Source organism: Aspergillus stella-maris (genome assembly GCF_047715825.1).
Source record: "Aspergillus stella-maris strain CBS 113639 unplaced genomic scaffold BDV14scaffold_6, whole genome shotgun sequence".
Taxonomy (NCBI): domain Eukaryota; kingdom Fungi; phylum Ascomycota; class Eurotiomycetes; order Eurotiales; family Aspergillaceae; genus Aspergillus; species Aspergillus stella-maris.
This window is the reverse complement of record NW_027396800.1, coordinates 531,554-553,395: the sequence shown is the minus strand read 5'-3', so window position 1 is coordinate 553,395 and position 21,842 is coordinate 531,554. Positions and strand designations below refer to the sequence as shown.

Sequence of the window (21,842 nt, the reverse complement as noted above, 5' to 3'; positions counted from 1 at the left end):
GAGCCGGAGAGACTTCGCCGCCGCCTGCGCTGTGATTGGCTGCGGGCCCGCCGGGCCTGAAAAGGAGCCTCGGCTGTTGTGAGGTGGTGGTGGCTGTTCCATCTTCTGTTTCTTGGGTTGAGGCGGACTTGTTCCTGTTCTTGGCTGCAGAAGATTTTGATTGCGAGGAGGTGGGATTTTTAAGTCATTTATGCTGTTGGGGCTTGTACAACTTCATGTATAATTGGGCTGTTAGGTACTACTTCGGCTTCTAGTAGTGGATTTAGGTACAACTTTTCGCGAATACTCTGTTACTGTTAATTTGTCTCTATTTCGAATTAGCTGCAGAAACTCTTTCAGCCTCAAATCTACAAGAATGGGGATATAGCAATGTAGCTTGAAGCCAAACCATAGTAAATAGAAGCATACGGGTGCTGTAGTATAGTGTCCCGATTAGGAATGTTTGTCAAAGTCACGGGTGCCAGCTCGAAGTTCTCCTTTAAAGTTGCATCATTGTCTTTGCTCATCCTGTAATTTACATATCCTCAATACCTCAACATTTTCTACAAATATGCTTCGAATTGTGCTATCCCTCCAGGTGTTTAGCCTGCTGGTGGTATCTGATCATGGGGCCTGGAACTGATCACCATATCCCCTGCAGACTGCAGCTAAATGCAAAGCACGTCCTTAGCGTCACATATCTGCATTAATGACTCCGGCAGCCGATATTCAGGGGCACCTGCTCGATCAAAATGACCTCCCTTGATAAACCTGGGGAAATGGTTCCTTTCTCCTTGTGGATGTGCGGCATACTTCAAGGCTGGGCCACATTCCAAAGGTGCAATCCCCTCAGTCAAGTTCGAGGAATGGCGACACTAACACAGCTATAACTCTTTAGTCTTTCGCCTCCTAATCAGGACTCTGATTGCTGAATATGGTCTATCCGTGGTTACTCGTGTTGCTGGCCGCGCTCGTCAACCACATCACTGCTGCCCCATCGCCTGCTGTTGAGGACTACGATGTGTTACAATACGTTGATCCACTGATTGGGTGCACAAATGGAGGTGAGATCCCTCATACCTTCTAGAAGTCTTGATGATCTGACCTCTGCAGGAAACGTCTTTGCTGGCGCGACAATTCCTTATGGCATGGCCAAGGCCGTGGCCGACACCGACTCTGGAAGCAATCAAGGGGGCTTCACGCTAGACGGGAGCAGAATAACCGGGTTCTCCAGCATGCATGATTCTGGGACAGGAGGTCAGCCATCGCTTGGAAACTTTCCGCTGTTTCCCTTTGTATCGTGCAGAGACGACGATGTCAATGGCTGCACGTATCCCAAGAGGACCCGACGATCGGCCTACAACAGAGACTCTGTGATAGCTAGCCCTGGATATTTTGGGTTGACCCTTGACTCTGGTATCCAGGTGGACATGACCACAACTCACCATACGTCACTATTCCGGTTTAATATTACGTCCAACGAGTCTACAAGTCCGCTGATCCTGCTGGACCTCAGTGACTTGTCTGATTCGCGACAAGATAACGGGACGATTCTGGTTGATGAGGCTACCGGCAGACTAACTGGTCATGCACGTTTTTTACCAAGCTTCGGCAGTGGTTCATATGTCCCGTACTTCTGTGCGGACTTTGACAGCGACGCTGGGATCCGCGATAACGGGATTTTTGTCAATTCTCGAGCAAGCACAGATGTGAATAATCTGACTGTCTCCAGGAGCATTAACGGCTATCCACTTCCGGTAGGCTTAATAGAAAATAATAGAAGCATAGCTGACAATTACAGGCCGGGGGCTTCGTTCGATTTAACCACCGCCAAACTCACACGATCAAAGCTCGCATAGGGTTGAGCTTCATTAGCACTGAACAGGCATGTCGAAATGCAGAAGACGAAATACCTAGCTTCGACTTTGGCGCGACGAGGTCTGCTGCGGTCAGTCAGTGGACGGAAAAGCTAGCCCCAATACGCGTGTCCAGGAACGGTGTCGACCGCTCGTTTCTCACCAATTTCTATAGTGGCATTTACAGGACCATGGTCAATCCCCAGGACTATACTGGAGAGAATCCGCTGTGGAGTGGCGACGAACCCTACTTCGACTCGTTCTATTGTCTCTGGGACTCTTTCCGGTCACAGCTCCCATTCTTGACAATCCTTGATCCATCGGCCGTGGCCAGAATGATTCGTTCATTGATTGATACGCAGCGCCACCTCGGCTGGCTCCCTGATTGTCGCATGTCTCTGTGCAAGGGTAAGCTCCATCAATTACCGTATCATCATTGACACTCACAACCGCAGGCTACACTCAAGGCGGCTCAAACGCAGACGTAGTGCTTGCAGATGCCTATGTGAAAGGCTTATCCGACGGTATAAACTGGCGAGATGGATATGCAGCTGTGCAACGAGACGCTGAGGAAGAACCATATGACTGGTCCAATGAAGGTCGCGGAGGGCTGGCTAGCTGGAGGTCACTAAACTACATCCCAGTCGAGGACTTCGACCACGTGGGCTTTGGGACAATGACGCGGAGCATCTCTCGCACGCTGGAGTATTCCTATAACGACTTCACCATTGCGCAGATGGCCCGTGGTCTGAACAAGACGGGTGATGCTGAACGATATGAACAGAGGTCGAGATACTGGCAGAATCTCTTCAGAGCCGAACGGACTTCTTTCATTAACGGCACAAATACTGGCTTTACGGGGTTCTTCCAGCCGAAGTACCTGAATGGTACTTGGGGGTATCAGGTGAGCAACGCTTTCCCTATCTCCAGATTTTATTAGACCTTTGACACTGAATAGGACCCCTTAACCTGCTCCAACATCGACACAAGCGGCCGCTCCTGCTCACTACAAAACAATGCCGCCGAAACCTTCGAGTCCAGTATCTGGGAATACCAATTGTAAGCCTCCCCACTTATTTCTCCCCTCCCCACCTCCTTCCATCCTAACAAGAAACCAGCTTCACCCCCCACGACATGCAAACCCTCATATCCAACCTCGGCGGCCCCGCCTCCTTCACGCACCGACTGGACTACCTCCACGACCAAAATATAACATACATAGGCAACGAGCCCTCCTTCCTAACAGTCTTCCAATACCACTACGCCGGCCGCCCCGCCCTCTCGACTTCCCGCGCGCACTCTTATATCCCCTCATACTTCTCCCCCACCCCCGCCGGCCTACCCGGTAACGACGACAGCGGCGCAATGGGCTCCTTCGTCGCAATGAGCATGATGGGTCTATTCCCGAACCCCGGACAGGACGTTTATCTAATTACAGCGCCGTTCTTTGAGTCCGTTGATATTGTCAGTCCGCTCACGAATCGGACTGCGAGGGTGAGGACTGTGGGGTTTGATGCTGCTTATGATAATGTGTTTATTCAAAGTGCGATGCTTGATGGGGTTCCGTATAGTAGAAATTGGATCGGGCATGATTTTTTTGCGGAAGGAAAGGAGTTGGTTTTGACGTTGGGGAGGAATGAGAGTTCTTGGGGAACTGGGGTGGATGATTTGCCGCCGAGTTTGGGGGTTATGGTTTCTGGGGAGATGAATGGTGAGGTTTAAATGAGTGTCTAGGTTGCTCACTTTTTTTAATTAACTGAGCTGGAATTTGAAGGTCTACTCCAAGGGTTGAGAAGGGAGTCAGTCATAGCCTAGTACCCAGGTAGCACTTTCTTTAGGGTCGCACTGAACACGTGACAGTATACCATATGAGCGGTGACATCTGTGTAATTTGAGCTCGTAGGATACAGAGTACAACAGTTTTAACATGTAAAGAAAAATTCATTTTAGAACATCTGATGCTGATACTTCAGGTGCGTTACGCTAAAGTGTTGAACCGGCAAGCGGCGACAGCAAAGTGTGCGGCTCGCTGCCATAATATGATATATACATCTAATCATCCCATCGCATCGCATCGCATGAAATCATTCCCACTGTTGAATCCGCACAGAACGCAAAACAGAACACAAAAAAAGAAACAACCCACATGAAACTTGAATCAGACATCGACTTCACGCCTTGCGATAAAACCGACTCTCAACCCACGGCATCCCACTAACAACCGCCTTCCTCACCTTCCCTCTAACAAGCACACCAACCTCCGTCCCCTTCTTATGAAGTCCCTGCCTCACATACCCCATAGCTATATTCTGCCCACTGAGACTAGGGCTCGGGCATCCCGAAGTAACGACACCGATCTGCTGCTTACTCTCATCATTGATGTCAACGATCACCGCGCCCTCGCGCGCAGGAGGGCCCTTCTCAATACTGAACCCGACGCGGCGCTGAGAGAGGTTCTTTGCCGGCGAGGCGATTTGAGGGAGGATTGTCTCGGAGCCGTTGAAGTTGGCTCTTTCCGGGGATGCAGAGGCGTCGCGGCGGTCGCGGCCGACGATCCAGGATAGGGCTGCGGCGGGGGGAGTTTGCGCGGTTGAAATGTCGTGGCCGTAGAGACACATTCCGGCTTCGAGGCGGAGGGAGTCACGCGCTGCGAGACCGGCGAGCTTGACATTGCTGTTTTGGAGGAGGGCGTTTGCTACTTCTGACGGTGAGACGGAGGGCGGGATGGAGATCTCGAAGCCGTCTTCGCCTGTGTAGCCTGTTCGGGAGATGAGGAGGGGGTCTGAGGTCGTTGTGCCGTTTGGCAGGGTGATGTTGAGAGCGCGGCAGTTGCCGAAGTAGAGTGTGCTTAGGTCGGATGAGGCCTCTGTGTTGGTTGCAATGAGTGGTTGCAGGGCTGCAGCGGCCTCGGGGCCCTGAAGCGCGACAAGGGAGTGTTCCCCCAGAATCTCCCAGGTGATTTCCTTCTCCGCACCATTAGCGGCCTTGAAGACGTCGATTTCGGCCGTTAAGAAGGCGAGATCCTCGTCGCGGCGGCCGGCGTTGGTCACGAAGTAGAATGTGTCTTTGCCTAGACGCGTGATGACCGTGTCGTCGACTATACCGCCGGTTCCGGGCTCAAGGAGACAGGAGAGTGTGGAGGTGTTATCTGAAAGTTTGTCGAGGGATGAGGGCGTGACCTTCATGAGGAGATCGAGGGCGCCGGGCCCGCTGAGGCGGTGTTGGACCCTACAAACATCCATCAGTCACTGACCACCCAATTGCAGGCACATATTGTAACAAGGTAGGGGAACATACATATGACTAACATCAAACAAACTCGCCTTCTCCCTCGTCCAGAGATGACTCTCAACGTGGCTCAAATCACCATACTGAAGCGGCATACTGAACCCCGCAAAGGGCACCATCTTCGCGCCATTCGCAACATGTAAATTATAAAGCTGAGTCTGGTGCAGCGAGCCGGGCGCCGCGGCGGACGAGGCAAACCTCACGCCATTGCCAGTGACATTGAGAGGCTGGATCTTGTTGCTGGCCGGAGCTGTCCCTGTCGAGCGGAGAGCGCGGCGGGCGTGCGGAGAAGCAGCTGCCCCAGCTCCAAGGCCGCGGGGGAGACCATTGCCAGCGATCGTGGTGGTTGTAGTCAGGGATCGGGATCCAAGGAGGTTAATACCTCGTCTTAGGGGCCGTACAGCAGACATTTTGATCTATCTGAATTGAAGAAGGGATTGGGAATGAGGAATGAATTCGATTGTCCGGAGAAGTCACCTAAGGAAAGCGTCATAGTAGACGGTAAGCGGCAAAGTCACGTGTGATAGGAAAATCCCGCGGAGGAGAGATAAGCCCCCTTGAGGGCTCCTTCTAAGCAGATGGTAGGACTGTAACCATATAATGTTAAGATGTGCTCCATCTTGTACAAGAATTGGCCGGTTGATCTAGTTGGTTAGGATGTTCGCCTAACACGCGAAATGTCGCCGGATCGAGCCCGGCACTGGTCATATCTTTTTTTTTTTTTTTTGATCTCGAGACGTGGATTGGCTGCGATTCAGCGCGTCAAAATCGATTTTTCTTGGTGGAGTTGTTGAGAGCAGGATCAAAGTTACATGCCCGCTTGTGATTGGTCGGTTGATGTCACTAGGCTCGGTGGACCCGCTTACCTAACACATTCCACTTCTGTAGGGACATGGGACACGAAGTCGCCGGTTCGACACTGGCACTGGTCGATGTATTTTTGCAAGGGGCATTTCATGGACATTTCATGTTTACTCATGTTGTCCATACACTATTGGCGACAATCTTTCGTGTTGCTTTCCCTTTTCATCCTCGTTTACGTAGATCATCCCGCGACCAGACAGATACGAAACTAGCCACAGCACCCGAGACCAAACCCAAGCATCAATCTTGTATTAGAAATATATCATGATGGTTTCATAGATCATATCATAATCCCACACCGTTCACATCGAACAAAATTCCAGCCAAAGCCCATTTTATCAAGCAAAATGAACAAGAAGCGAAAAGCACGAATGACCCCAATGCAGATTACAGATTGATGGGATTGATTAGAGTCCGTTATCTGCACATGAGAAGGGGCTTCCGACTGTGCCGGCTTGGTAGTTTAGGATTACACTTTCGATCGAGGCCTGGATATTCATGTTAGTCTATGCTGGTCATGATAGGCGTGGGGGTGAGAGAAAAAGGAGAGGGTGCATACGTAAGTGCCCGGACCAAGAAAGTAAAGCCCGATACCGATCAACCCAACGTTACAGATAGCACCGCACCAACCTCGGAACCCACGATTCTTATAAAATCCCGGACCGTAGTCCTCGCGTCTCATGCGGAGGTAAGCTACACCCCAGAAAATGAATCCGAAGAACGAGTCGAACAGCGAACTCATGATCGAGAGCAAGTCTGAGAAGAAAGGAATAACTTCTGAGATGATGAATGCCATTGTCCACAGGCAGGCAAGGATACCGATCCAACTGATCCAGCCGATAAAGGTGTGGTTGCCCTTGTGGCGTGTTCCTTCGAAGATGCGGAAAAAGATGAACCGCGCCGAGACGGAGGCGTACAGGACTCCGAGGAAGATGATGGTTGGCACCATGAATGTGAAGGAGATCTTCTTGTAGACCTCATTGCCGAGGGAGCCAAAGGCCGGACTGGTCATGTATTGTGTGCCGGTGTAGGCGTAGACGATAGAACCAACGAGACTGAAGAGGATGATTTCGGCAATCGTCACGGCCGTCACGGACTTCCAGAAATCCTTGGGCTCTTTCATTTCGGCGATGAAGCTGGGAAGCGTGATTTGGCCGATAAAGGTGTAACTAATGTTGAGGAAGGCGTTCATTCCGGAGACAAATGTGGTGCCTTCGACGGGGATCGCCTTGACGATGGGTTCGCCCAGTTCGGCGCTGTAGCCGGCGGGACGGTCTTCAATGGCGCTGAAGATCATGGCCAGCAGGACGGAAATGAACGTGGCGAGCGCGGAGATGGTCGCGACCTTGGACAGCGTGTTAAATGTACGAGGAATCGAACAGACGAGGGAGATGATCGCTGTGACGAGGGAGAACACAATGGTGCACGTTCCGTGGCCGGTAATTGTGTTGAACCATTCGGCGCCGACCAAACAGTGCAAGCCCTAAAGAATCAGACATGGTCTTTCAAAGGTCTGAAGGATAAGTACCTGAATGAATGTGTTGTTTAGCAAGAACATGACCGCAGTCAAGTACCAAACAATCTTGGAGCCCCAGAACAGATGCTGGCCAATATCGCAGACATCGCGAATATGCGGATGGCGCAGACAAAATCGCCTGTACAATGTTAATTGTGTGATCGCGCAGGAAATCAAGTATGAACCCACCAGATAATAAGCGAAGTATAAAGAACAACGCCGGCAATAAACACTGTCAGAACCAAGCCCGGAACAAGACCAAGAACTGAGTACGACCACGGAAACGACATCATAGCCAAGCAAATATACTCCGAGAAGAGCAGCGCAGCCGTCTAAGAAAGCGACGACAGCCGTTAGCACAAGAGACCCAATCCCCCCGCAATCCAGGTTTCACCCTGTAAATTGCGACGGGAATGGAATGTATGGAAGTCACACCTTCTGCCAACTACAAGTCCGATACTTGATCGAATTCTCCGCCTCCAACTCAATCTGTCTTCCAATCTCACCCGACTCCGAATCGGAACCCTGTTGCTGATTTTCGAGATCCTTGTCCTTCATCCGTTCAGCAGAGTTGTCTGAGCCCACGGAGCGATTGAGCTCGGGCTCAGGCTCAGGCTCGGCCCTGTTTGAGCCGAAGAGTCCCGCCATTTTATCGAGCGGACGAAGCGTCGGTGGAAGGAGCGGACAGAGTAGAGACGAGAAAAGAAGTTCTGTGCTAGCGGAGGCATGTACTGCTTTTCTAGGTGAAAAGTAGGACTGGATGAAAATGAAACTGGGAGTTAGTGCGGAGTACACCAGACGCGGGACGGAAGTGGAAGAGTATGAGTATGAGGAGTGTATGAGGAGAAGAGCGGGATATAAGAGAGCGCGTGCGTGCTTACCTCTGCCTATGAAGATCGGACAAGAAACTAAAGGGTCGAAACTTGCGAGACGAAGGATGATGATAAGAAAATTTAAACAGAGCAACACTAGAGTAGGTAAGAGGCGACAGTGGTGTGGATAGCAAGCCTGAGTTTGCTAAGAGGCTAAGAGCCTAAGGAAGAGGATGCTGGACAGAGCTGGGCGCGGCAGACCTATCAGAACGCTGCGATGGTGAACGATGGAGTGGCAATGGATTCGCTGCAGTTACAGTCCGCTGGCCAAGCGGCGTCGCCGAGGGGTTAAATTGCTTGGAAAGTCTTGCGAATTGCTTGTAGCTGCAGCAGTAGTAGTAACAGAGTGAAGATTAAGAAAAAGGTAAAAGAAGTGAAGGTGCAGGTGCAGGTGGTGTGCACCATCAGACAATGATTCCTATCTCTACTGGTAAATCCCTATCGATAAAACTCTAGCAGTCAAAAAGCTGGTTGCGACTGGCAGGCCATAGAAACTGTAAATGCAGACGGCAGTCTTTGCAGGGCCAGTGGGCAGTCGCCCCCATCAAAGCCATGACGTGCTCGGCCAGATCTCGATGGCCAGGAACATACGTCCTCGGAGCAAAAGAAGCAAGAATGAGCGCATCCGATCTCAGTTTGGTCGCGGGTGAGAGTGCAACCTTGTAACCTTGCAGTGCCCCAGGACCCGCTGGCGGATTCCTCCGACCGTTCACAGTTAGCATCCCCCACGACCCGCTTTCGTCCACGGTTGTCGTGCAGCAGGTTTCTCGAGTCTTCACAATTTTTCAACAGAGATTTATCACGGACAAAAAACCAGGAATCATCGTTAGATTTGTCATTTTGAGAATATAGTGTATATCTCAGACATTAAATCCCACCAAGCTTTTGGCGCAACTTAGCAATAAAGTCGAGCTATGGCGCCATCAAGTGGACCTCCACCCGCGGACAGCCATGATGTCATTGGCCGAGGTACCGTTGGTAACGTGCGTCGTCGGCTCCAGACTTGGCCCCAATGCCCCCATCTGTGCCCCGGTTCCACGCTGGCGCCGCATATGCAGCGACCATCTGAGTCTCGACTTTACTAACGATTAACCCTTGATTCATCTGTGGCTGATGGCCGCGTGGGAGGTGCAAGGGGTCAGGTCATGGTCATGTAATTTGTCCACTTCATCTACATTAAGTTTTACAGAGAATTAGAGATTCTGTGTTTTGGAAGACTAGAAAAGATGTCGTGTCTATCAAATGCGACTTGGATATTTGCAGATGGTGATAGTAGATACATAACTCCATAGGGAAACCCCTTACATCCCCTCGTCCTCCCCAGCGAGCAGAGCCGCATAGTCGTCCGCCGAGGCAAATGTCGGCAGGTGCTTGAGCTTGCGCCGCTTCGAGCGACCGCCCTTTTCTTCCTTGGGCGGTTCCACGCCACCGAGCTCGACATCGGATGGTAGGTCTTCGTCGCTATCGACAAAGGCTTCCTCGTCTGAGACGTCCATGTCGAAGGCCTCTTCGTCTTCGAGGTCTTCGTCCTTGGACTTCTTGCCCTTGGCTTTCGTCTTGGTCGGGACCTCTTCCTCTTCGACGTCTTCCATCTCCTCGTCTTCATCGACGTCGGATTCGTCGTTGAAGATGACCTCGTCGTCATCACCCTCTTCACCTTCATCAGACTGATCGTAAGCACTTTCAAGATCATCAAGGTCAAGATCATCATCACTATCCTCCCCACCAACTTCAGGCTTGGAGTCAACAAGCGCTTTCCAGATCTCGGACTCCGCATCGCTAGGCTCATCATCCACATCGCCCTCCTCATCCCGCTCAACAGGGTCCTTGCTCTTCTTCTTCTTGAGTTGAGCACGCTCCTTGTCTTTACCCAGGCGGCTGAAGTATTCGTGGAAGAAGGTATCTTCGGCAGAGACGTCCTCGGCCTTCTTCTTCCAGAAGGATTCGGAGTTGAGAGGCAGGTCTCGTGCATGTTGTCCGGATGTGACCAGTCTGTCTTTGGCATCGCTGCCGGCCAACGGCTGCATGAGCGAGGAACCGCGTGTTGAGGCGGCGGCTTTGGGTGTTCTGTAAACGAAGCGGTCGAGGAAGTGGGTGAGGGTGTGAAGAGTCATGTCGGGTTTGCCGCTCATGGGTTCATTTTCGAGGAGGGAGGCTGCGTTGACTGAGACTGAGGGGTGGAAGTGGTTTAGGTAGGGTAGCTGACGGAGTTAGCAGATGATTCCCAAAATGTAAATATGTAGGAGGCTTACCATTTCCCAGAGACAAGCCTTGTCGGCATTGCTGTGCTCGGGATCACGCTTGCGAGGATCGTAGCCGTTACGAGGCTTAGGCTTTTCGGGGACTTCTGGTTGAACATCATCGTCCTCGTCAGGAACGTCCCTGAAGACTTCTTCATCATCACTTTCATTGTCTTCGGGCTGGTCGTAGAGAGTCTGAAGACTGGCGTACGTCTTCTCCAGCTCACGAATCAGGTAGAAGACACCACAGATAAAGGCGGGCTGGTGCAGTCCAAGGACCTGGACAATACGCTTGACAAACGCCTTGATACGTCGGACATTGACATCGTTCTTCAGGGCCTTGAACAACAGGTTCAGGTACAAAGACTGCTTCGAAGACGTGGCAACGCGAGGATCAAGAAGAGACTCGTAGAGAGTGCGGTAGAAACGATCGCTGGATACTTGGTGTGTCGAGGTCAGCTGCTGGATGAGCATCAGAGCCTGGATACTAGTGTTGAAGTTGGAAGAGTGAGTAATGCGGAAGAGCGTTTCGATGTGCTTGGACAGACGCTCAGAGTTTGAGCTGGTGAAAGGGTAAGCACGGTTGACACCGGTCAAAACCGCGGAGACGAGCTTGTCTTGCATCTCCTCGTTCTGGATCTCCGCGTTCTCCTTGTCCTTGGCGCTCTGCTTCTTGCCGCCCTTGCCCTGCTTCTTCTTGTCGAATTTTTTGTGCTTTGAGGGCTTCAATAAGACAACGAAGAGAGAGAAGTAGATGTCGAGTAGTTGAACTCCGACCTCTTCCTCTTTGCCGCTGAGTACAGTCTGGTTGAGAGTGATGATGGAGTAGTACTTGGCGTGTTGACTTTGACCAGGGCGGAAAAGGACTTCTTCAACAGCCTTGATAATGGTGGGCTTCATCAAAGGATGTGACAGTTCCAACTGCAGGAGGAGGAACGAGGCTCGCGACGCGATCTTCTTGGATGTGTCACCGAGCTTGTTGACGAGCAGTCGCAGCAGGTTAGCCTCCTGCTCTGGCTTCTCCTTGAGCAGCTCAAAGACGTAGCTGACTGCTCTCGTACGGGAGAACTCAATCTCGTCATTACACCACGTTTCCAAGATCTTCAGCACCTCAAAGTACTGATCCTTGAGGAAGTGCTCATAGGCCCAGACAATCAGGTGGCTGTTCTGGAGACCACCAGGAAGAGCAGCTCCTTCAGTCCACTTGCTACCAACACCATGGAAGGCAGAAACAAGGGCAGGCTGGTTTGCGAACGCACGGAGTCGTCGGTCGTTCGGAAGCAGTGTACCCTGAGCGAACATATCCTTTAGCGAGCGGAGAACATCAACAGCCTGAGCACGACTGCGCTTCTTTCCGAGCGCAACCAGGTTCTCCAGTGACTTGGTGTTGTGCAAGGGCGACTCTTGTACGGCCAGCGTCAGAGCCGACGTCTTATCACTGAGGGTACCGCTCGTCATGATGGTGCTGTAGAACTTGTGTGATGAAGATGCAGAGGCCTGCTGGGCCTCTCCGTACATCTTGTTTTCCTTCTCCAGTAGCGAGATGGCGTAATTGTGAATCCGGTCGAGTAGGTGTCGGGGAACACCAGAGCCTGCTTGTTTCAAGGAGGTAGCGGGTAGAGGTGTCATATACCAGTCAGATCTAGGTTGAACGGCCTAGAAAGTTAGTCTATAGCCTTCGCACGAGGATAATATACTCACAAGCTTTGCGAACTCTTTGGGAAAAATGGTTTCTGGCACGCTTTCCTTGACTTCCTTCTTTGCCGGCTTCTTAACCTCCGGCTCGGGCTCCTCATCTGAAGACTCTTCTTCTGGGCTTGATTGTTCCTCCTCTTCCTCTCCATCCTCACCCTCATCCTCCTCAGCTTCTTCCTCCTCAGCTTCGTCTTCAGCCTCCTCCTCTACCTCCTCGTCCTCAAGGTCATCGGGAATCACCTGACCAGCCGCAGCGAGCATGGCTGACAGCTCCTTCCGTAGCGAGTCCTCGGCCGACCCCTTTGACTTCTTAGAGTCCTCTGCGGCCTCCACTTCGTCCTCCGAATCAATCCCCGCGATCAGGTCAAGATCTTCCTCAGTCCCTCCAAGGGCCAGAATTTCCTGGCGGAGAACATCGTCGTCATCAACTTTGTCTGACTTTCCTTGCTGCAATTTCCCGCCCTTCTTCTCATCCTGAGCGATCACCTCGCCATTGCGATCCCGCTTCTTGCCCTTGGCGTTCTTATCGGATTCGTTATTCGGTTTCGAGTCGGCTTTTGCAGTGTTGTTCTTTGTGTTCTTTGACTTCTGCTTCGTAGCACCCTCCTTCAATCTCTGCTCGATCTTCTGGCGGAGACCCGCAAAGGCATTCTCCTCCACTTGCGGAAGGACATCGGCTGGAGTGTCGGTCTTTTTGTTGGCGGCGAGGGGGATATTGTTAGCCCCAGTGGTATTAGCAGGCGCCGGACGCTTTCCCTTGCCTTTAGCCATGATCAAAAGTCCTGGCTAGTGCAATGGTAGAGTTTGGCCGTATAGCTTGCTTCTTTTTTTCTCTTCTCAACTTTTTTTCTGCCGCTAGAAATTGGCCGCCGGAGAAATGTGGGTCCGATGCCGTCTGAATCTCTGAGAGATCGGGTGGTTCGCATGGCTACATATCCAGCGCGAAGAACAGGAATTTTGAGTTTTGAAAACTCTTATCTTGATTCAGAAGCTTGCTTAATCTTGTCCCTCTAGATTCTCTTGGATCGTGACTCCTGATGCTGCTGGGAACTCGCCCGGCCGCGGGCCGGTTCCTGAGGCCCTCCCAAACATACACTTGGAGTATGCGATTACGGATATCAAGATCCAATATTCACGTATGTTTATCATGCCAATTGCCTAAGGCAAACTAACAGAACTCATAGACTGATGGACGGAATCGGGCGTCCAATTTGTGGACGCCGACCCTACGGGTCCCAAAACAGGCTGCACAGGCTGAAACAGGTACGTCGTCTTGTTTGCCCGTATGAACCCAGCTAACGAGCGCAGATATCAATGACTGGTTCATCCGAGCTGGATTATATCGAAAGGTGCCTAGGGCCAGAAATTTACTGAGCGGGCAGTGCTGACAGTCTAGGCTTACTCCGGCATTTTCCACATGCTACCTCTAGGCTTGCGGGTACAAGACAAACTAGAGCGTCTTATTGACCGGCATATGCAATCAGTTGGTGAGTATCTTCTACACAGCCTGGCTTAACTTGCGGCTGACTATTGGCAGGCGCGTCTAAGATCTCGCTATCTTCAATTTCCTCTCAGGAGCTCTGGGAACAGTCTGGGCGGCTGACGAAAGGATCAGAGGTAATGATAACTTACTTTGTTGTCAGGCTCTGCTAATAGCCGACGCAGGTGTTCCGCTTCCAAGACAGGAAAGAGTTCAAGTTCCTACTTGCGCCAACGCACGAGGAGGAAATCACTGCCTTGGCAGGCAGCCTTACCGCGTCATATCGAGACTTGCCATTACGGGTCTACCAAATCTGTGAGTAAAGAGTCTACTATTAAAGAGACATGACTGATTTTGTAGCGAGGAAATACCGAGATGAGGCACGACCGCGACAAGGCCTCCTTCGCGGTCGAGAATTCATTATGAAAGATCTGTACACCTTTGACTTTACCGTCGAGGAAGCTTTGAAGACGTATGAGCTAGTAAAAAGCGCCTACACGAGGCTATTCGACGAGCTGAAGCTTCCATACCTGACAGCCGCCGCAGACTCGGGCAACATGGGCGGCAGTCTAAGCCATGAGTTCCACTTCCCTAGCCCGAGAGGTGAAGACACAGTTGTCAGCTGCTCCAACTGTGACAGCGTCTACAACGAAGAGCTTGCGGATGGCAAGGCCCTAGCTTCTGGGACTTCGGCCGAATCGACGCCTGGGTTTGACGTGTCCGAGAAATCTGAAGAAACTAATGCACGAGTCTCTACTGGCCTGTGGATGGCCATTTCAAAGGATAGAAAGACCCTAATCCGCAGTTGGTACCCAAAGTTCACAGTGGAGGACGGCGTTACCGACCCCGTAAGAAGACAAGTCAACTCTCACGCGGTCAAGTCCATTGCCAACGCCGCCGGCATTGACATCGACATCAGCATCAAGAATCCTTTGGAGCAATGGGCTGCACGAGCCAACTCCAAGGCATCTTCGCATGGTTCCACAGAGAAAACTAGAGTGGTTGACATGTACGACAATCTCGTCCACGCCTACACTAGGCCCCCGCGCAGGATGCTCCAGGAAGCTGGCTGCGCCGTCGAAAACCTGCGGTTCACCCGTCTCGATACATTCCCCGGCACATCCAACCGACTCAACCTCGTCAATGTTCTCGACGGCGATCAATGCCCGAAGTGCACGCAGGGTAAGCTAAAAACACACACTGCCATTGAGCTGGGCCACACCTTCCACCTCGGAACCCGCTACAGCGAAGTCCTACAGGCCACAGTCAAACGCGAGGACAACAAGTCTGTTCCCATGCAAATGGGCTGCCACGGTATTGGTGTCTCGCGCATGATCGCTGCGGTCGCGGATTGCCTTGTCGACAACAAAGGGCTGAACTGGCCAAGAGCGATTGCGCCGTTTGAAGTTGCTATTGTCCCAGCTACGGATGATGTGTTGGCGGACGCTGAGATGGTCTACGATCATCTTGTCGCTGGCGCAGATGCGGCGTCTTCAACACCAGTTGATGCAATCATCGACGACCGCGCAAAGAACATGGGCTGGAAAATGGGCGATGCGGACCTCATCGGGTATCCCGTCATCGTAGTCCTCGGACGAGGATGGAAGGAAAAGCAAACGTTGGAAGTCCAATGCCGGCGCTTAGGACTACGCCAGGACCTGCCGTTGGACGAGCTGTCCAGTGTTGTGCGAGAGACGTTGGCGCAGCTTTAGGGCTGTAGCCGCCTTACTGATACCTACACCAGCCACACCTGTATAATAGTTGTAATATACCACCTTTGTCCCACCAATCAATGACTCATTGTACATGCCTTATGCAAGGACACCAGCCACAGCCACAAGGCAGATTCATCGCCCAAAGCCACGAGACTAATCTTGACAGGGCATGCATTGAGATTTCCAATATCTGACCTTAGCGCCCAGCCCCACAGCTCCGACTCATTCACGCGGGCCGGATTGCCCTGCCCGCATTGATTCATGCAGCTCAGCCTCAATGTCACCAGTACAACGAGAGTCTCGAAGACCTTGGAACTCGAAACAGCCTTGCTTCCATTTCCAGCCAGCTAAAGAGCTTTTGTTCTAGGAATCTCAAAGAAGTGAGGATTATGTAAGACGGGTTGAATCCGTGGAGGGGTAGTTGATCTTCATCTTCTCTTCTCTATTTTTTACTGATACAGGGAAAGTGGGATTCGACCTATTGGACTCACTACGCTTGACCTTCTAGACACCTACCTACTATACTTAAGCATCTAGCATTTGCCCAGTTGCTCACCTGCCTTCCAACCTCGCAACAAACAAACACACAAACAAACACACAACCTACCAAACCAAAAATGTCCAATCAGAACGTCCGCGTCGGCGTCGGGGTTTTCGCCCTCACTCCAGACGCGAAATTCATCATCGGGCAGCGCAAAGGCTCTCACGGCGCTGGTACTTCTCCCTCAAAACCACTCCACTTTCCCATATACACTGATAGGTATACTAACATATTTCCAACAGGAACATGGGCCCTCCCAGGCGGGCACCTAGAACTAAACGAGTCCTTCGAAACATGCGCGTTACGAGAAGTAGCCGAGGAAACAGGTCTCGAACTTGATCCCTCCTCCATTCGCTTCCTAACAGCCACAAACGATATCATGCTCGCTGACAACAAGCACTACGTCACGATCTTTGTATCTGGGATGATCCTTCCTGGGCAGGGGGAGGCGAAGATCCTCGAGCCGGAGAAGTGTAGTGAGTGGAGGGTTGTTGAGTGGAATGAGATTCGGCGGGATTGGGAGGAGAATGTTCTTGCGGGGAAAGAGGGGAGGGAATCTAAGGGGAAGAAGTTGTTTGTTCCGCTTGTTAGTCTTTTTGAGCAGAGGAGGGGATTTGAGGTTGTTTAGGTTATGGGGGAGAGTTATACGATTTCCTTTTGTTGTGGGTTGATTATACGTTTGTTGAGGGGGGTGAAGATTATCTTAGAAGGAAGATATCATAACCTCATTTTTTATGCATCGATGAATACGTTTGAATTTTAGGAAAGAATAAGATATGTCTATTAACTATCTAGAATTCTATCAACTATCTAGAATTACGATATAAGCATGGTATCACAGCTAATTTACTCCTGCAAGCCATTTAGTCTACCTAAGTAGAGTGTACCCCATGGAGAATGACTGACGGTAGGCATCTCTATGCCATCATATTGAGCCAGCATCTAAGCAAAATGCAGCTTCGAATCTCTCCGGAGCGCCAGTAGATGTCAAGTCTATACCTCCCTTCATTTCACCTCAAGCCTAATACTCTCTTGTGGCAGGTCATCTAGAACTATAAATCTTCAGGCATTCAACGGCAGACTGAAGAGCCTCGCGAAAACGCTCTTTGCCATCTTCTATACAGTCGCTATCTACAACAAGAAAGAGACAATACCTGGCACCACGTTAGCAGTTCAAACAGCAAAATTAGCGTTTCGAAGACTTACCAGCGGTGTATTTGAGAAGGGAACACAAAGGACATGTCGTGGACCCTCGTCGACTTTCGAGTTTATAGTCCCAATAAGACTTGTGCGCATCGTCAAATATCATATATGCCTTGTTCGAGAGCCAGTCAGTCCCATGAACCCCTGTCGTCAGATTCAGATATTGCTGCCACCCTCCTGCGGTGATGACGTCGTTTTCTTCCCAAGACATTATCCTGTGATTGGGAAACGAGGAGGAGCTCCTGATAATGTAGTTGATCAGAAGATTTATCAGGGTTGTCTTCCCAGAGGCAAATGTACCGCATACTCTGATTATCTTATAGCGTTCGACACTTTGGATCAACCGGGTGGCAAGATGCTTGCGAGGATTGACGGAGGCCGGAATATCTAGAGGAAGAAATTAGCTAGAGCCAGTTCACAGCTTGGGAGCCCTCAGTTACCTATTAGCTCCCTTATTAATGTTGGACGGGCTTCAGGCTCAGGTTGCTGAGATACGCTGCTGGGAGCTGATGATGACAAACGGTTCTGCCAGCGAGGTGTCGATGGATCTGGTTGGGATTGCTCCGATGCGCTGCTGGAATCTGACGGCCATTTCCCGGGCTGCTGAGATGGCAGGGGCTGTTGCTGTTGCTCTTGTTGAGTTGCTGGACTTGTCCTATAATTCTGGTGTATCGACATAAGATGCCCACAGACATGGCATCTACAGTCTGTGTCGCTCGCCCTCCTTGGGCGCAAAACGACGCTTCCAGAAGAGCAACGGCATTGAAAACCGCTTTGACCTTGCCACGTACATGGACCAAGCCTGATGAGCGCGGTGCGTTGTAGCTCATCAATGAGGCTAAAGTTCAGAATAGGGCTCGAGGGAGAACCAAAAGATGAAGAAGAGTTGGTGGAATGAACCATGTCTGAAAAGGTCGAAATACTTATGGGAGGAAAGTATGGCTGGAATATGCCTTAATAATGTTCATTCGGACTCATGACTCGAAATAGTATAAGAAAGAAAATAATATTGACCAGATTGTCTTTGAAGACCTTTCGATTTATGTTCTTTTTGAGGAAAGTGCGAAGGATGAAGTAGGTGCGTCTCTTTCGCCTTGATTACCCAAAATGATTAACCCTTTTACCTCGGACCCTTGGTCGATGTCACTTCCTGGAAAAATACTACTGGGAGATAAAGTACTTTTAATAGAAGTCAAACTCATCAGCAAGTAAGGCGATCCATTAGCTCGAGTATGCAGTAGATTGTTTAGAAAACCCCGTTCGTGTAATCAATAACCTGCGCCTTCTCAACGACACCACCCAAAGTGCTCACAAACTCCAAATGCGCGGGGTCCTTTTCAATATAGTAGTCTCTGTCCGAGGCGCTTGCAAACTCGACTACAAAGGCGTGGGTGATGCCCTCCTGGGTGGGTGTCAATACAGTACTAATTACGGGGATATGGGCATAGATGGATGACAAACCTGGCGACCCTCGGGCGAATTATCGACACCACCTGACGAGGAGAGAATGTATGGCGTCTGAGAAGTCGGATGAAGGCAGTTATCCTTGAGGGCGAGCATGCGCTTGCAGAGCTGTTCGGATGTCAGCTATTGTCATCTCGTGCGGGGTTAGTACATATGGGTTGGCTTACGTCGTTGATGACTTCGGCCTCAAGGCCTGCCTTGAGCTTAAAGAGAACGATGTGAGTGATAGGCATTGTCGAATATGTTTGATTCTGGAAATTGTATGTAGATATGTAAAAGATGAGATGGCTGTTGAGAAAGAGTAGGCAACGTCAACAATGATTAGAAAGCGAGCGGGGGCGGGGTGAGGTCAATCCAAACAAGTTTCAGCTCTGCCCAACCACCTCATGCATGAGCCTCAATCATTCTCTCTAAGCACCTTTGGAGCGTTCTCAAACACCGCGATCGTTTTGGTGTCGAGATATCCCTCTTCAACAAGCTTGCGAACATACTCATCCGCCCAATTCTGGTCAATTCTGTCTTTTCAGCCCTTCGCCCATAGGCAGACATCACCTACAGCAGGATCAAATGGATTCAAACTACGTCCCGGAGGCGGCACCATCGTAGCTACCGATTCCAGACGATCGCGGGCAATGGTGTCCTTCGACTGCTTCCCGTTCCCGGGAATGTCCTTCACATACTGACCCTCGACCAACCCCAGCTCAACTACTAGAAATAACGATACAAAGTCATCAAAGTCAAAGTTTCGCAGAAACTCGAGCCAGAATCCATACGCCGGGTTGCCGTCAATGTGTATCAGTTTCCCCTTCTTGCCGTTGTTGCCTGTTGGGATGAATATGGATTGATGCGCTGGTCGGGGGCCATTGGAGAATATGGCGAGGTACATGGTTCGGGACATGGTCCGGGCTATGTGAGTTTTGGAGTCGAAAGGTGATGCTGTGGGTGGGTGGAAATGTTTATCGAAGCTCAATGGTGCTGCCTATAGGCCCGACCAACCGGAATACAGTCGCGAGGTCATCAAGCGGTGAGCGGGGTATATGCATGCAAGATGCTGTGATGCTGCCGAATGCTCGACAAAAGTCCAATAATCAGCTCAGAAAGATGGCAGGAATCCCTCTCAGCAGCAGGTCCTAAGGTCAAGTGGACAATGCTCTGAGTGACAACAAGAGCCTATGCCCCCTCGACAATGGAAATCACCATGGCGTTCCAGAGAAGGGACTTGGATCTCTGGAAAAACTCCCCGTGGAGCTCTTAGATTCAGTGCTCGTCAAGCTCGACCTACGGACCCTCACAGATTTCCGACGCGTTAATCGACGGTCCATGCAAGCCGTCGATAGCATCAGAGAGTACGCGCAAATCGTGACTCATGCAAAGGTGGTGGTTCGAGCAGCTCTCAGTATAGATGTCGCACGCTAATTTTCTTGCGAAGATATCTGCAAGGAACTAAGCAAAGCTGAATGCAGCTCTTGCGGTGACTTTGGGGGCTATCTCTACCTTCTCACCTGCCGCCGTGTCTGCTATTTCTGTTTTACCATAGAAAAGGAGTATCTTACACGCCTTCATATTGAAGCCAAGGATATTCTCAAACTCTCCGGCCACGAAATTGCTAAAAGGCCCTGTATGCGGAGCATTCCTGGAAGATACTCATCGGGCAGTGCCCGCTGTCCATACCAGATAATTCTGGTCGATGATACGACCGCACGACAAGGAGTAAATGTTCATCGCACGTACGAGGACCGGATACAAGGAACATTTGCCCCACCCGGCAAATACGAAAGCCGAAAGGGATTCGGGCAATTCACAAGATCCTACAGGAGCAAGTTCCTCTGTCTCACCGAATATGAGTATGGATACAACGAGTTTGATCAATTCCGTTTTCTAGCAATCGTACGTGCGCCAGTCCTGCGCCAGAGAAGTCTAGAATGGGGTGTTACTTGTCCGCGTTGTGGAGAGCGCAATTGGCGCGAAGCACTTCGCCGGCGTCGATTATTTACCTCTGATTATCTCGAGAAACATCTTGAGAACGACCAGTGCATCGAAAGCGGACAATGGTGGCAAGCAAAGGACATCATATGAAGCTGTATTTAGCAACAGAAGAAGTCAAAGCGCATATCGCAAATGAATACCGTTCTCCATTTCATTCCTCAATTGTACGATTTGAACGCTTCGACCTGTGCCGAACCGCAAAATAGCACATCGACCCTCGACTTGCAGAACATTATGACCCTCGATCTTTCCAACAGATGTTTTTCTAGGCTCTGTATTTCACATCGGCGTCCGGATGCACCATGTGTCGAGAACACATATGATCTTTGGGTGGTAACTGCTCTGACTTGAGCGGGTGGCATTTGACGTTCGATCCGAGTCTTTCGTCACATTGCTTGAACTCTCCTTGCTTTTTGCAGCCGCAGGAATAGGTGCGGTAGAATTGGGTGCACATTCTGATTCCAATTCCAGTGAGCCTCTGTCAATCGCCAGTAAGGTGCGGAGAGCGCTATGAAGCAGGCACTGTACCCCGTTTAGGCTTATTTGGCAGAGCTTGACTTGTGTTCTTTCTCTGGTAAGTGTTAGCCTTTCGTATGATAAGCCGAGATGAAGTGAATTGTTCTACCTGTTAGAGAGTTTCGACTGAGGATGTTTGAGTATTAGCAGAATTGAAGAACTGTGTCAGAGTCAAAGAGCGCCTTGGTCTGTCTTTAAGCAACTAGTAGTAGAGAGTAAGCACTTCTAGTTGCTGCGATGAAGCGCCCAGTGATCCTTCATGGCGACCATGTTTCATTATCTAAGTACAGCGTAGGTGCAGGATGGTAACAAAGAATCTCCTAAGGCAACATGCTCTCAAAGAGTCTTATCAATGTCACTGCCTAACCTACCCCAGGAAACCAGGGCGTAGATAAGTGGATGTCATGTGACTTCTGCAGTCTTGCAGTTTTGTGTCAAGCACGTGGAAAGACGCCCTTCTGCTCCTTCCCTTGTGGATCCTTCATCTTCCATCTCCATTCCTTCGCTCCACACCACAACACGATCGATTCCTCTACGTAATTGATCCATCGAAATCCATCTTGATTCTTGTGTGCGAGAGCTATCAACTCTTGAAAGAGACAATGCAGACAAAGCAATTACATGACA

The 21,842-nt window shown here is 50.6% G+C and overlaps 10 protein-coding genes and 1 non-coding gene across 11 annotated transcripts; 5 read left to right on the top strand and 6 right to left on the bottom strand.

Moving 5' to 3' along the window:
- Positions 1-913: 913 nt before the first annotated feature.
- Positions 914-3,574, top strand: BDV14DRAFT_210943 (glycoside hydrolase family 92 protein; the record flags this gene model as incomplete). The annotated part of the gene is made up of 6 exons (XM_073775997.1): positions 914-1,043; positions 1,093-1,736; positions 1,781-2,243; positions 2,291-2,739; positions 2,794-2,894; positions 2,954-3,574. 6 exons carry the CDS (start codon positions 914-916, stop codon positions 3,555-3,557), a joined length of 2,391 nt encoding a protein of 796 aa, XP_073632128.1. The 3' UTR covers positions 3,558-3,574.
- Positions 3,575-3,755: 181 nt separating this feature from the next.
- BDV14DRAFT_166451 (glycine decarboxylase subunit T) lies at positions 3,756-5,654 on the bottom strand. The gene is made up of 2 exons (XM_073767489.1): positions 5,133-5,654; positions 3,756-5,063 (listed from the first exon to the last, which is right to left on the bottom strand). The coding sequence occupies exons 1-2, from the start codon at positions 5,531-5,533 to the stop codon at positions 4,007-4,009; spliced, it is 1,458 nt and encodes a 485-aa protein (XP_073632127.1). The 5' UTR covers positions 5,534-5,654; the 3' UTR covers positions 3,756-4,006.
- Positions 5,655-5,756: 102 nt separating this feature from the next.
- Positions 5,757-5,830, top strand: BDV14DRAFT_t29. Its single transcript has one exon. It is a non-coding gene; the product is annotated as a tRNA-Val (tRNA).
- A 466-nt stretch (positions 5,831-6,296) lies between these two features.
- BDV14DRAFT_118757 (putative neutral amino acid permease) lies at positions 6,297-8,551 on the bottom strand. Its single transcript, XM_073765841.1, has 6 exons — positions 8,385-8,551; positions 7,939-8,259; positions 7,693-7,835; positions 7,516-7,642; positions 6,547-7,470; positions 6,297-6,475 (listed from the first exon to the last, which is right to left on the bottom strand). Exons 2-6 carry the CDS (start codon positions 8,149-8,151, stop codon positions 6,395-6,397), a joined length of 1,488 nt encoding a protein of 495 aa, XP_073632126.1. The 5' UTR covers positions 8,152-8,259; positions 8,385-8,551; the 3' UTR covers positions 6,297-6,394.
- Positions 8,552-9,562: 1,011 nt separating this feature from the next.
- On the bottom strand, positions 9,563-13,129 carry BDV14DRAFT_166435 (RNA-binding ribosome biosynthesis protein MAK21). The gene is made up of 3 exons (XM_073767488.1): positions 12,317-13,129; positions 10,628-12,271; positions 9,563-10,576 (listed from the first exon to the last, which is right to left on the bottom strand). The coding sequence occupies exons 1-3, from the start codon at positions 13,079-13,081 to the stop codon at positions 9,677-9,679; spliced, it is 3,309 nt and encodes a 1,102-aa protein (XP_073632125.1). The 5' UTR covers positions 13,082-13,129; the 3' UTR covers positions 9,563-9,676.
- A 36-nt stretch (positions 13,130-13,165) lies between these two features.
- BDV14DRAFT_166433 (putative proline--tRNA ligase AIM10) lies at positions 13,166-15,620 on the top strand. Its single transcript, XM_073767487.1, has 7 exons — positions 13,166-13,446; positions 13,495-13,573; positions 13,619-13,659; positions 13,707-13,797; positions 13,848-13,927; positions 13,976-14,105; positions 14,151-15,620. The coding sequence occupies exons 1-7, from the start codon at positions 13,348-13,350 to the stop codon at positions 15,500-15,502; spliced, it is 1,872 nt and encodes a 623-aa protein (XP_073632124.1). The 5' UTR covers positions 13,166-13,347; the 3' UTR covers positions 15,503-15,620.
- Positions 15,620-16,814, top strand: BDV14DRAFT_166431 (nucleotide triphosphate diphosphatase NUDT15). The gene is made up of 3 exons (XM_073767486.1): positions 15,620-15,922; positions 15,973-16,219; positions 16,289-16,814. The coding sequence occupies exons 2-3, from the start codon at positions 16,123-16,125 to the stop codon at positions 16,672-16,674; spliced, it is 483 nt and encodes a 160-aa protein (XP_073632123.1). The 5' UTR covers positions 15,620-15,922; positions 15,973-16,122; the 3' UTR covers positions 16,675-16,814.
- Positions 16,815-17,177: 363 nt separating this feature from the next.
- Positions 17,178-17,460, bottom strand: BDV14DRAFT_196472 (uncharacterized protein; the record flags this gene model as incomplete). The annotated part of the gene is made up of 2 exons (XM_073772455.1): positions 17,178-17,200; positions 17,253-17,460. 2 exons carry the CDS (start codon positions 17,458-17,460, stop codon positions 17,178-17,180), a joined length of 231 nt encoding a protein of 76 aa, XP_073632122.1.
- Positions 17,461-18,446: 986 nt separating this feature from the next.
- Positions 18,447-19,088, bottom strand: BDV14DRAFT_118696 (Dabb family protein). Its single transcript, XM_073765840.1, has 3 exons — positions 18,881-19,088; positions 18,711-18,821; positions 18,447-18,651 (listed from the first exon to the last, which is right to left on the bottom strand). The coding sequence occupies exons 1-3, from the start codon at positions 18,944-18,946 to the stop codon at positions 18,496-18,498; spliced, it is 333 nt and encodes a 110-aa protein (XP_073632121.1). The 5' UTR covers positions 18,947-19,088; the 3' UTR covers positions 18,447-18,495.
- A 22-nt stretch (positions 19,089-19,110) lies between these two features.
- BDV14DRAFT_196470 (uncharacterized protein) lies at positions 19,111-19,611 on the bottom strand (the record flags this gene model as incomplete). The annotated part of the gene is made up of 2 exons (XM_073772454.1): positions 19,111-19,218; positions 19,270-19,611. The coding sequence occupies 2 exons, from the start codon at positions 19,609-19,611 to the stop codon at positions 19,111-19,113; spliced, it is 450 nt and encodes a 149-aa protein (XP_073632120.1).
- Positions 19,612-19,972: 361 nt separating this feature from the next.
- On the top strand, positions 19,973-20,823 carry BDV14DRAFT_118686 (uncharacterized protein). The gene has a single exon (XM_073765839.1). It carries the CDS (start codon positions 20,334-20,336, stop codon positions 20,787-20,789), a length of 456 nt encoding a protein of 151 aa, XP_073632119.1. The 5' UTR covers positions 19,973-20,333; the 3' UTR covers positions 20,790-20,823.
- The last annotated feature ends 1,019 nt before the right edge of the window (positions 20,824-21,842 follow it).